The 13,824-nt window shown below is 42.8% G+C and overlaps 1 protein-coding gene across 2 annotated transcripts in view; it reads left to right on the top strand.

Annotated features, from left to right (window-relative positions):
* Positions 1-13,025, top strand: part of FAM185A (family with sequence similarity 185 member A) — a 136,499-nt gene extending 123,474 nt beyond the window's left edge. For both annotated transcript variants that reach the window (XM_029617032.1, XM_029617033.1), the window contains one exon: positions 11,310-13,025. In XM_029617032.1, coding sequence (XP_029472892.1) covers positions 11,310-11,425 — 116 coding nt within the window. In that variant the 3' untranslated portion in view covers positions 11,426-13,025. The remainder of the gene's footprint in view (positions 1-11,309) is intronic.
* The last annotated feature ends 799 nt before the right edge of the window (positions 13,026-13,824 follow it).

Here is a 13,824-nt window from a genome sequence, read left to right on the forward strand (position 1 = left end):
GCTGCTATAGAGCCCCACACAGAAATAATTGTAAAGCTAAACATGTTACAAAACAGCTGCTGAACAGAATAACATCCAACAATTAAAAACTCATAAAAATTATTAAAACATGTCCAAATATCAATAAAATATTTCAAAACGGCAGACATTGCATAATATCCAATAATTAAAATGGCAGTCAATCAAGAAAAATAAATTTAAAAAGCCACCTTTACTTACCTGCTCCAGCAACTCTCCTACTCCTTTCCCTTGCAGGCCAATAGCACTCACCAGAAGCAGCAAGGGCTGCTGAAGCTCTGTCCCTACAGTCCTCTTTCTTAGCGCCCACAACCAGTCACTCTCACACACACCTCCAATTAGACCCCAAGACCAGTCTCCGTTTCTTTCACACCAGTCATCTTCCTGACCAGTCTCTCTCACACAGAAACACATCACCTTCCTGTCCAGTCTCTCTCTCAATCACACTTCATGCTCTCTTATATACAAGCTCTCAATCACACAAATGCTCTCTCACCCAGGCACTGATTCACGCCCACAAGCTCTCACCCAGGCTTCCAGACACTGATTCACACCCACAAGCTCTCACCCAGGCTTCCATTCTCACCCACACACACAAGCTCTCACCCAAGCACCTATTCTCACCCATTCACACCCTCAGACACAAGCTCTCACCCAAGCACCCATTCACACCAGCTCTCACCCTGGCACCCATTCACACCCACACGCACAAGCTCTTACCCATTCACACACACACACACACACAAGCTCTCACCCATGCATCCATTCACACCCATAGACACGAGCTCTCACCTAGGCACCCATTTACACCCTCAGACATGAGCTCTCACCCAGGCACCCATTCACACACACACATGAGCTCTCACCCAGACACCCATTCACACACACACACACACATGAGCTCTCACCCAGACACCCATTCACACACACACACACACATGAGCTCTCACCCAGGCACCCATTCACACACACACACACGAGCTCTTACCCAGGCACACACACACACGCACACACACACACACACACATGAGCTCTCAACCAGGCATCCATTCACACACACACACACACACACACACACGAGCTCTCACCCAGGCACCCAGTCACACACACACACACACACGAGCTCTCACCCAGGCACCCAGTCACACACACACACACACGAGCTCTCACCCAGGCACCCAGTCACACACACACACACGAGCTCTCACCCAGGCACCCAGTCACACACACACACACATGAGCTCTCACCCAGGCACCCAGTCACACACACACACACATGAGCTCTCACCCAGGCACCCATTCTCTCACACACACACACACACATGAGCTCTCACCCAGGCACCCATTCTCTCACACACACACACACACATGAGCTCTCACCAAGGCACCCATTCTCACACACACACACACACACACACACACAAGCTCTCACCCAGGCACCATACACACACACACACATGAGCTCTCACCCAGGCATCCATTCCACACCCACACCCACACGAGCTCTCACCCAGGCATCCATTCCACACCCACAGACACACAAGCTCTCACCAAAAACTTCTTCTTCCTTCACTGCAAGGATGGGCTCCAGTTCTGCCGCAGCTTTACTCTGGGGGCCTTCTTTTTTCGCCGCCACAGGGATGGGCTCCCATGGTGGCCTCGGTCGGGGTCAGGTTTTCCTCTTCGCTGCCACGGGGATGGGCTCCTGTAGCGGCCTTGCTGGGTTGGGTTTTCCTCTTCACCACCATGGGGTTGAGCTCCCGTGACAGCCTTGCTTCATCTGTGTTTGTCACTGCCATTCCTCCCACCCCACCCCCGGGCTATGCGGTGCCTGCCTCACTGGCCAATCAAAGGCTTCCTCCCTTCTTCCTACTCCCAGGCAGAATGAAGGAGGCTTACCATTGGGCAGCGGGGGAAGGAAGAAAGGAGGCTTCCAATTGGCCTGCAGGGGCTGGAAAAAGGGAGAAGGAAAGTACAACGGGGCACTGGGACACCGGGAGACGTGACACACCTGCCGGTGTTTGGCGACACACTAGTGGAAGGGTGTGATACTTGACCTAGTGCTTACAAATGGGGCTGTCTCTAATGTCCATGTAGGTGTTCACCTTAGCACCAGTGAACATCAGACATTATGGTTCGATACCAGCCAGGATAGAGAGAAGTCACACAAAGACCCATATTTTGTATTTCAAAAATGCAGACTTTGGTGGACGTACCTGGAGAAAGAACTAGAAGATGGAGAGAAAATGGGTGAAGTGGAAAAATAGTGGGACAAATTACAAGAAGCTATTTCAAAGGCAACAAATCAATGTGTTAGAAAAGTAAACAAAAGTAAGAGGAAAAAGAAAGCAATCTGGTTCTCAAGGGAGGTGGCTGAAAAAAATAAAGACAAAAGTAACAGTGTTCAAAGGATCCCAAAAAGAGGAACACAGGGACGAAAACCTGGTAAAGCTGAGGGAGATAAAGAAAGAAATCAGGAAAGCAAAAGGTCAAGCGGAAGGATTGCCAAAGAGGTAAAGCAAAGCGACAAAACATTTTTCAGATATATCAGAAAAAGGAGGAAGGCCTGAGAATATTATAGTAGAATTGAAAGATGACTAGGAGCAATGTGTGGAGAAAGAAAAAAAAAATGGCAGAAATATTAAACAAATATTTCAATTCAGTTTTCACTAAAGAAGACCTTGGAAAAGAACCATTGCTAGTTGACAAGATCATGGATGAGAATGGGGTTAGATGCAATCACATTTACACAAGAGAATGTATGGGAAGAGCTAGGAATACTGAAAGTTGTCAAGGCCATGGGGCTACATGATGTATATCCCAGGATACTAAGGGAGCTGGCTGGTCTGCTGAAAGTCCTGTTCAATAGATCCCTTAAAACAGGTGCCGTAAGACTGGAGAAGAGCGGTTGTGGTCCCGCATCACAAGAGTGGTAGCAGAGAGGAGGCTGGAATTTACTGGCCGGTTAGCCTCACCTTGATGGTGGTAAAATTAATGGAGACTCTGCTAAAGGAAAAAATAGTGAACTATGTGCATTCTGGAGAGTTGATGAACCTCTGAGGCAGCATGTATTCACCAGAGGAAGGTCCTGTCAGACAAATCTGATTTTTTTTTCTGATTGTGTGACCAAAGAACTAGAACAAGGAAAAGCGTTTGATGTGATTTGCTTGGATTTCAACAAAACGTTTGATATGGTCCCACATAGGAGATTCATGAATAAAATGAGAAACTTGGGAATGGGCCCAAGGTGGTAGAGTGGATTACAAACTATTTGACTGACAGGAAACAGCATTTAATGGTAAATGGAACCTATTCTGAAGAGAGAACAGTGTTAAGTGGAGTGCCACAAGGATCGGTTTTGGGATTGGTTCTGTTCAATATCTTCGTGAGCGACATTGAGGAAGAGATAGAAGGTGAAACTTGTCTATTTATGGATGATACTAAGATTTGCAACAGATGAGTAGAGAGAATGAAAAGAAATTTTAAAAAGCTTGAAGAGTGATTGAAGATGTGGCAACTGAGATTCAGTGCAAGAAGTGCAGTCGTGATTCTGAGGTGCAGTAATCCAAAAGAGCTGTATGTGAGAGGATCCAAAGACTAATGTGCATGGACCAGGAGAGGGACATTGGGATAATGGTGTCTGATCTGAAAGCAGTGAAACAATGTGACAAGGTGATAGCTAAAACCATAAGGATGCTGGGCTGCATAGAGAGGAATAACCAGTAAGAAAAAGGAGGTGATAATGTCTTGAACAGGTCCTTGGGGAGGCCTCCCTTGGAGTACTGTGTTCTGTTCTGGAGACTGTATCTCAAAAAGGATAGTGAGAGGAAGTCCAGAGAAGGGCGACCAAAATGATGTGGGGTCTGTATTGAAAAACTCATGAGGAGTCTGAAGGATCTAAATATGTATACCCTGGAGGAGAGGAGGTGCAGGGAAGATATGATACAGACCTTCTGATACTTGAAAGGTTTTAATGATGTACAAACTTCAAACCTTTTTCGGTGGAAAGGAAACTGTAGAACTAGGGGTCACAAAATGCAACTCCAGGAGAGACAACTCAGAACCAACATCAGGAAATATCTCTTCTCGAAGAGTGGTGGATGCCTGGAATGCCCTCCTGGAAGAGATGAGAGGACAAAAGCAGCAAATTAATTCAAAAGGGCATGGGATAAACATTTGCGAATCCCTAGAGGCTAGAGATTGGAAATGAAGAAAAGAGTGCACAGGAGTGCACCCTTTTCTTGCAAGGAGTGGTAGTTACTAGAGATGTGAATCGTGTCCTCGATCGTCTTAACGATCGATTTCGGCTGGGAGGGGGAGGGAATCGTATTGTTGCCGTTTGGGTGTGTAAACTATCGTGAAAAATCGTTAAAATCATGAGCCGGCACACTAAACCCCCCTAAAACCCACCCCAACCCTTTAAATTAAATCCCCCACCCTCCCGAACCCCCCCCCCCCCCCAAATGCTTTAAATTACCTGGGGATCCGGCGGTGGTCCAGAACGGCGGCGGTCCGGAACGGCCCCCTCAATAGAATCGTGTTGTCTTCAGCCGGCGCCATTTTTCAAAATGGCCGCCGCAAAATGGCGGCGGCCATAGACAAAAACGATTCGACGGAGGAGGTCGTTCTGGACCCCCGCTGGACTTTTGGCAAGTCTTGTGGGGGTCAGGAGGCCCCCCCAAGCTGGCCAAAAGTTTCCTGGGAGTCCAGCGGGGTTCCGGGAGCGATTTCTCGCCGCGAATCGTTTTCGTACGGAAAATGGCACCGGCAGGAGATCGACTGCAGGAGGTCGTTCAGCGGGGGTTCCGGACCGCCGCTGAACGACCTCCTGCACTCGATCTCCTGCCGGCGCCATTTTCCGTACGAAAACGATTCACGGCGAGAAATCGCTCCCGGAACCCCGCTGGACTCCCAGGAAACTTTTGGCCAGCTTGGGGGGGCCTCCTGACCCCCACAAGACTTGCCAAAAGTCCAGCGGGGGTCCGGAACGACCTCCTCCGTCGAATCGTTTTTGTCTATGGCCGCCGCCATTTTGCGGCGGCCATTTTGAAAAATGGCGCCGGCTGAAGACAACACTATTCTATTGAGGGGGCCGTTCCGGACTGCCGCCGTTCTGGACCACCGCCGGATCCCCAGGTAATTTAAAGCATTGGGGGGGGGTTCGGGAGGGTGGGGGATTTAATTTAAAGGGTCGGGGGTGGGTTTTAGGGGGTTTTAGTGTGCCGGTTTTCCTGCCCTCCCCCTTCCCCCGATTTACGATTTTTTAACGATAAATCGGGGGAATTGGTATTGTATCGTGGCCCTAACGATTTTTTGACGATTTAAAATATATCGGATGATATTTTAAATCGTCAAAAAACGATTCACATCCCTAGTAGTTACTACCCTTAACAAAAATCATGGGGGTAATCTGCACAGAGCGGCAGTTACAACCATAAACAACTTGCTGGGAAGACTGGATGGACCATTTGGTCTTTATCTACCATTGTTACAATGTTTCAAAAATTGAATAGAAGTTTAAATAATGGGAGTCAGAGGTTTCCTCAATGCACCCTGCCCCCAGAATTCTCAGAGTTGAAGAGTGAAAATGTGAAAAAGTTCTGTGTGGAGATGGTGCTTTTCTATCCCTTCGCCCAGACGTGAGCACAGGTAAAGCCTTACACCTGCAGAAGAGCTTGCTGTCAGCCAAATCAGGAAGTTCCTTCAGGCTTGTCCATTTTATACATCTCTTTTACTCAGTATGTGGTGCATATCTCATTTACTTATATTTCAGATAGTAATTTGAGTGAAAGCTTGCCTTTGACACACAGTAGTGGATTCCCTCATGATTAACCTGATTTAGTGTACCTCACACAGTGTGCTCTTGCCTACTCTGACGTTGGAACATTTTCTGCACACTGTGGACTTTCAGCTGTCCAGGGACTACACAGCTGAAAATGATCTTTCCAGTTATTGGCATATTTTAGTGGCCATTTTATTTTTCTCAGTTTAGTACAGACACCTGCAGGCAATATATTATCCAAAATGGAGTCCACAAACCTGCTTTAGATGTCCCATCTCTGTTCGTTTCTGAATGCTGGAGCCGCCTCACCCTTCCTACTTCTGTTCACCAAGGAGATGCACTGTAATGCAAAACGAGCAGAAAATAAGCATGCATATTTATCCAAATTTACAGTAACCTTTCTCACTGTCACTTTTTTTCCTAATCTCTCTCTCCTCCCCTCCGCCCTAATGAGTTTTAAACCATTCATCTAGTTTCACTCAAATTTCTGTCACAGATTTATAGAGCCAGTGAGCCCAGCTCATGTTTTCATTTCCCTCATTTCGGGCACGAAGAAAGCAGTATGCTAATTGTTCACATTGCTGAAAGCTCGGGCAGAATGATCATGGTTGGTTTACAGCAGTGGAAGTAAAAAGCGGACAGAAAACAGCATGTGGAATCAGTTGATAAGATAAGTGAATTTAATCAAGAATTTAATTAAGAATTTACATGATTGTAGAAGAGATTTTAACTTCACGGATGAGAGAAGCACATAAAAAATTGAAAACATAAGAATATGCCATACTGGGTCAGACCAAGGGTCCATCAAGCCCAGCATCCTGTTTCCAACAGTGGCCAATCCAGGCCATAAGAACCTGGCAAGCACCCAAAACTAAGTCTATTCCATGTTACTGTTGCTAATGGCAGTGGCAATTCTCTAAGTGAACTTAATAGAAGGTAATGGACTTCTCCTCCAAGAACTTATCCAATCCTTTTTTAAACACAGCTATACTAACTGCACTAACCACATCCTCTGGCAACAAATTCCAGAGTTTAATTGTGCGTTGAGTAAAAAAGAACTTTCTCCGATTAGTTTTAAATGTGCCACACGCTAACTTCGTGGAGTGCCCCCTAGTCTTTCTATTATCTGAAAGAGTAAATAACCGATGCACATCTACCCGTTCTAGACCTCTCATGATTTTAAACACCTCTATCATATTCCCCCTCAGCCGTCTCTTCTCCAAGCTGAAAAGTCCTAACCTCTTTAGTCTTTCCTCATAGGGGAGTTGTTCCATTCCCCTTATCATTTTGGTCGCCCTTCTCTGTACCTTCTCCATCGCAATTATATCTTTTTTGAGATTCAGCGACCAGAATTGTACACCGTATTCAAGGTGCGGTCTCAACATGGAGCGATAGAGGCATAATGACATTTTCCGTTTTATTCACCATTCCCTTTCTAATAATTCCCAACATGCTGTTTGCTTTTTTGACTGCCACAGCACACTGATCCGACAATTTCAATGTGTTTTCCACTTAGAGAATAGCCACTGCCTTTAGCAATGGTTACATGGAATAGACTTAGTTTTTGGGTACTTGCCAGGTTCTTATGGCCTGGATTGGCCACTGTTGGAAACAGGATGCTGGGCTTGATGGACCCTTGGTCTGACCCAGTATGGCATTTTCTTATGTTCTTATGTTCTTATGATGCCTAGATCTTTCTTGGGTTGTAGCACCTGATATGGAACCTAACATTGTGTAATTATAGCATGGGTTATTTTTCCCTATATGCATCACCTTGCACTTATCCACATTAAATTTCATCTGCTATTTTGATGCCCAATTTTCCAGTCTCACAAGGTCTTCCTGCAATTTATCACAGTCTGCTTGTGATTGAACTACTCTGAACAATTTTGTATCATCTGCAAATTTGATTATCTCACTCGTTGTATTTCTTTCCAGATCATTTATAAATATATTGAAAAGTAAGGGTCCCAATACAGATCCCTGAGGCACTCCACTGCCCACTCCCTTCCACTGAGAAAATTGTCCATTTAATCCTACTCTCTGTTTCCTGTCTTTTAGCCAGTTTGTAATCCACGAAAGGACATCGCCACCTATCCCATGACTTTTTACTTTTCCTAGAAGCCTCTCATGAGGAACTTTTGTCAAATGCCTTCTGAAAATCCAAGTACACTACATCTACCGGTTCACCTTTATCCACATGTGTATTAACTCCTTCAAAAAAGTGAAGCAAATTTGTGAGGCAAGACTTGTCTTGGGTAAAGCCAATGCTGTCTTTGTTCCATTAAACCATGTCTTTCTATATGTTCTGTGATTTTGATGTTTAGAACACTTTCCACTATTTTTCCTGGCACTGAAGACAGGCTAACCGGTCTGTAGTTTCCCGGATCGTCCCTGGAGCCCTTTTTAAATATTGGGGTTACATTAGCTATCTTCCAGTCTTCAGGTACAATGGATGATTTTAATGATAGGTTACAAATTTTTACTAATAGGTCTGAAATTTCATTTTTTTAGTTCCTTCAGAACTCTGGGGTGTATACCATCTGGTCCAGGTGATTTACTACTCTTCAGTTTGTCAATCAGGTCTACCACATCTTCTAGGTTCACCGTGATTTGGTTCAGTCCATCTGAATCATTACCCATGAAAATCTTCTCCAGTACGGGTACCTCCCCAACATCCTCTTCAGTAAACACCGAAGCAAAGAAATCATTTAATCTTTCCGTGATGGCCTTATCTTCTCTAAGTGCCCCTTTAACTCCTCGATCATCTAATGGTCCAACTGACTCCCTCACAGGCTTTCTGCTTCGGATATATTTTAAAAAGCTTTTACTGTGAGTTTTTGCTTCTATAGCCAACTTCTTTTCAAATTTTCTCTTAGCCTGTCTTATCAATGTCTTACATTGGATCCTTCTAATTTTTGAATGAAGATCTTTTGGCTAAAATAGCTTCTTTCACCTCCCCTTTTAACCATGCCGGTAATAGTTTTGCCGCCTTTCCACCTTTCTTAATGTGTGGAATACATCTAGACTGTGCTTCTAGGATGGTATGTTTTAACAATGGCCACGCCTCTTGCACATTTTTTACTTTTGTAGCTGCTCCTTTCAGTTTTTTTCTAACAATTTTTCTCATTTTATCAAAGTTTCCCTTTTGAGAGTTTAGCACGAGAGCCATGGATTTGCTTACTGTCCCCCTTTCAGTCATTAATTCAAATTTGATCATATTATGATCACTATTGCCAAGCGGCCCCACCACTGTTACCTCTCTCACCAAATCCTGTGCTCCACTGAGAATTAGATCTAAAATTGTTCCCTCTTTCGTCGGTTCTTGAACCAATTGCTCCATAAAGCTATCATTTATTCCATCCAGGAACTTTATCTCTCTAGCATGTCCCGATGATACATTTACGCAGTCAATATTGGGGAAGTCTCCCATTATTACCGCACTACCAATTTGGTTAGCTTCCCTAATTTCTCTTAGCATTTCACTGTCAGTCTCACCATCTTGACCAGCTGGACAGTAGTATACTCCTATCACTATAGTCTTCCCCGACTCACATGGGATTTCTACCCATAAAGATTCAATTGTGCATTTAGTCTCATGCAGGATGTTTATCCTGTTGGACTCTATGCCATCCCAGACATAAAGCGCCACACCGCCTCCCGGGTGCTCCTCTCTGTCATTGCGATAAAATTTGTACCCCAGTATAACACTATCCCATTGGTTGTCCTTCTTCCACCATGTCTCAGAGATGCCAATTAAGTCTATGTCATCATTCACTGCTATACATTCTAATTCTCCCATCTTACTTCTTAGACTTCTAGCATTAGCATACAAACAAAATGTTTGTTTTTTTGTTTGTATTTTAATTCTGCTTTTTAATTGATAGGGATAATTTAGAATTTTTTAGCTCAGGTGAGTTTTTAGTTACAGGCACTTGGACTACTTTTCTTATTATTGGAACCTCACTGTTGGGATGCCCTAATTCTAATGCATGATTAGTATCCTTTGAAGATACCTCTCTCGGAACCATGCGCTGCTGAGCGACTGTCGGCTTTCCCCTTTGTTCTACTTTAAAAGCTGCTCTATCTCCTTTTTAAAGGTTAGCGCCAGCAGTCTGGTTCCACCCTGGTTAAGGTGGAGCCCATCCCTTTGGAAGAGACTCCCCCTCTCAAAGGTCTCAAAGATATTCAGGGTGAGAATGTCGGGTAGTTACCTGGTGGAAACTAGGGGAACATTAAAAGATTTTAATGCATGATGTACAAGGACAAAGTGTCTTTACTACCCAGGAACTACGTCATCTGTGAGTGTTGCATAGAACTAAGGGCCTTGATTTTCATTTCTTATTTCATTTTCCTTGGGAATTTATCAACGTTTATTATAACCAACGAAATGGTACAAAATCAGTGGGAAAAGACACCTATTCCCCCCCTAATGATGTTCTCCTGTTTTTGTTGGTTATAATAAATGCTGATAAAATAAAAACAGAAAATCAAGGTGCCTGCATAGAAAACATTTACTTTGGACATTATTAGCACTTACTTTTATTCTCCCATGCAGAAACAACTCATTTGAATTGCTATGGCTGTAGAAGAGTACATGGTCATCGAGCATTGTTAAAGCTACTTTCTCTTTAGTGCCTCGTGACTTGTTGACCAGGTGATGCTTTCTGCCCAGCCATAGTACTTGATGCTTATGGATAAAAGTAGGTTAGGTCATTACACAAAGCTGAATACATGTATATACTCTATTTATGTTGATTCAATTGCATACAGGTATTCTGAATGTCATTACGAGGCATTAGAAACATTTTTCATTTTGTGGTCCAGAAATGCACTAAGAAAAAAAACATGTAATATCTACTCTGTATGCTATGTATGAAGTCTGCACGAGTGGCGCTTAGTTGTGAGAAAACGTTAACTCTTTGACACTGGCAATTGTTTCAACCTGTTAAACTTCCAGAATTTAAAGGACCCCCAGACCTTCGTTTCCCCTTAGTCAAAAACTAGTTCAAGGGAAAAAACAGAATTGGTTGAGGAAGAATACCGAACAGCCATACACTTTAAAAAATGGCCTGAATTCAGAAGAATCTCATGTTAAGAGCCGAGTAGATACTTAGAAAATGGCCACAGCATGCAGTTTAACCTTCAATAAAAAAAAATAAAAGATCCCTTACTAAATAATGCAGGAAGTAGCAGGAAAGGGTGCTTTCTGAGTGCAGAGGTTTAAAAATGCCACAAGGACCAACATTCCTGCCTTTTATCGTATGCCTAGAGCCCTTTACCCCTGTTGGTCAGTGTTTCTAGCATTATCCTCTTAGTTTTTTGTGCAGTAGAATTCGGACTATAAAAGCTCTTGTTGCACATGCCAAGAACCGCAGCTTCTACCAATGTTACGCTGTCATTAGATACGTTGATATTTATTAGAATTTTTTTTTTTTTAACTAGCACTCTTATTCCATTCCTTTTATGCCAGTAACATTGGGTGTTCTTTATTTTTTTGTTCCTCCAGCTCACATGAATCAGATGAATGAAAATGGAAAATGGATTGAAGCCGACACCAAAGCTGGCACTGTATCTCTTCAAGCTCAGAGCTGGTTTCAGTCTCTAAAGCTACGGACCCTGTGAATTAATAGTGCATTAGATGAACTAAAATCAGTAGCCAAAACTATAGATATTACTATATAATATTCTAGGACTACACTATCTTAAATCAGCAAAAAACAAGGGATTTGTGGTTTTCCAGATTTTGTGCATTAATTTGCTAGTGTTACTTGAAGTGTGAAACATGATTTTCCATTAAGCTATGTCTTCTGTGGCTTTATTGCAGTTCTCTGTGTGCTGCAGTGCAGAGGCTGCAAGCAGTCTCTGCTTTTCTGAACTAGGTTTTGGGTGGGAAAGATGGCCTATATTTGCAGGATCTTCAGTGAGACCAATCTAATGGGAAATCTCTTGTTCAGCTTCCTGCCTGAAGAAAGGATAGTAGCATAGCAGTGTAAATCATGTTATCCCAGAGATCTGGGAATTGTAAAGAAAGAGGTGAGAGTAAAAAAATGGCGCACCTTAATGAACAGAGAACGCGAGTTCTTAAGGCGCAGTGCGGAAGACCAATAGCCTAATACTGCCATCGTTCAACAAAACCAAGGGTGTAGTGCCTTCTAGTTCTTCACAACTGTGTGTTAGATTTCTGCAACCCTCATGTTATATTAACAGCTCAAAATGAATGATAAGCAGCAGGCCAAATCCACTAAGAGTGATTTGGAGCAATTTTGAATAGCTCGTGGTGGTGTCAATGTACATGGATGCTTTTAGCAAATGCACAATGTAGGTAGTTTCCCTTTGAAATTTTCTTACAGTGTACGGGTGCTGAAAGCTCCTGAATGCATGTGCACCTCTTGTTTGTGCAGGCAGATGATTGGGGATAAAGTAGCACACACGTATTTGAAAATCAAATATACAATATCTCAGCTGTTAGCACCTCCAACCTAAACCCTTCCTGCCTGGAACATGCTTTTTTTTTTTTTTTCCCTTCCTGCCTGGAACATGCTTTTTTTTTTTTTTTTCCAATAATTTTCTCCTATTGTGCCAGTGGGAAAAAACTTAATCCATTAAGCACAAAGATTTTACAGTGACTTGGATAAATCACTTAACAATACAAATTTCACCATAAATTAATATTTAAGATTCCATTAAAACAATTCTAAAGAACTTCAGCTTATTGCATTGTTTTACTAAAAATGTACCATTTTTTTTTTTTAAAGAAAATTTAAATTCAGTTTCTGTATTAACAATATGCAATGACTCTTTTGAGTTTGACCCCAGTTCAGACCAAATTTCATGATCACTTAGAGCTTGATTTGTAGGCACTGAATAGGATAAAAGCAGTCAGGAATCAGCCTTATAATATTTTAAATGCTACTGAAAACCTTGAGTCGGACTAATAGACAATCACTACACTCTGTGTAGCCAAATAGTTTGGTTTCACTTTCTCATTTTGTGTCCATAGGATACATTTCTGATTAAGATACTGTTCTTACTGATTAATGGGTCTTCAGACAGCAACTTTCTTGAATACTGTGTGTTCTCTCTTACCCCTTCTGATATGTGGATATATCAACAGTGGCATCTATATATTGTTTTCTAAAGCCTCTCTTTGTATCAAGTTGCATACAGGTTGTGCAGTCTGATGTTCTTTTGTTTAAGTTAAGTAAATAGTGTTAAGTGCTGACTATTGCCATGGAACTCCCATTTCTCTTTTTTTTTTTTTGGTCAGCCTTCTCTATTGGACCCTGTTCCTTTTCCCTCCTCCTCAGAAAATACTATGAGGGTAATTTTCAAAGGGATTTACATGCTTAAACCTGGGTTTTACATGCGTAAATGCACTTTAAGGAGTGAATTTAACGCGCATAAAAATGAGCAAACATGCACGCAAGTAGCATCTACTCACATATTCTGTATTTTGTAAAAGCTGAAAATACATGCATATTTTCACTTGCACATGCAAAAAAAAAAGCACAATCTAGGGGCATGGCCAGCACGTGTGTAAGTTGCTATTTTAAAAGACACGTGTGTAGATTTGCTAACTTGCGTATTTTTCCACCTGCTAAATATCTGGTGTAAGTGATATTAAATGTGTTTGTTTATTGAGTAGTACTGCCTGGGGGAGGAGGTCTGGATGCACCTTGGGGGGGGGGGTTTCAGGCTGAAAAACCAGAAGGGTCTCATTTGGAGAAGGACTGGGTGAACTGGTGGACTAATTGGTAAACTGGCAAATTTCATTTATATGCACATGTTCTCCTAGGACAAGCAGGATGGTAGTCCTCACATATGGGTGACATCATCAGATGGAGCCGGTCACAGAAAACATCTGTCAAAGTTTCTAGACTGGCACACTGAGCATGCCCACAATGCCAATATCCACGCGTCCACGTCTCTTCTTTTCCGAGGAACTACCATCTTAAACATTATACAAAGTATGTTCTTTTCACTTTTTTTTTCCTGCGCTGGGTCTCTTCCTGGTTCCCCAT

The sequence above is a fragment of the Rhinatrema bivittatum genome, chromosome 9, assembly GCF_901001135.1.
Source record: "Rhinatrema bivittatum chromosome 9, aRhiBiv1.1, whole genome shotgun sequence".
NCBI classification, from domain to species: Eukaryota; Metazoa; Chordata; class Amphibia; order Gymnophiona; family Rhinatrematidae; genus Rhinatrema; species Rhinatrema bivittatum.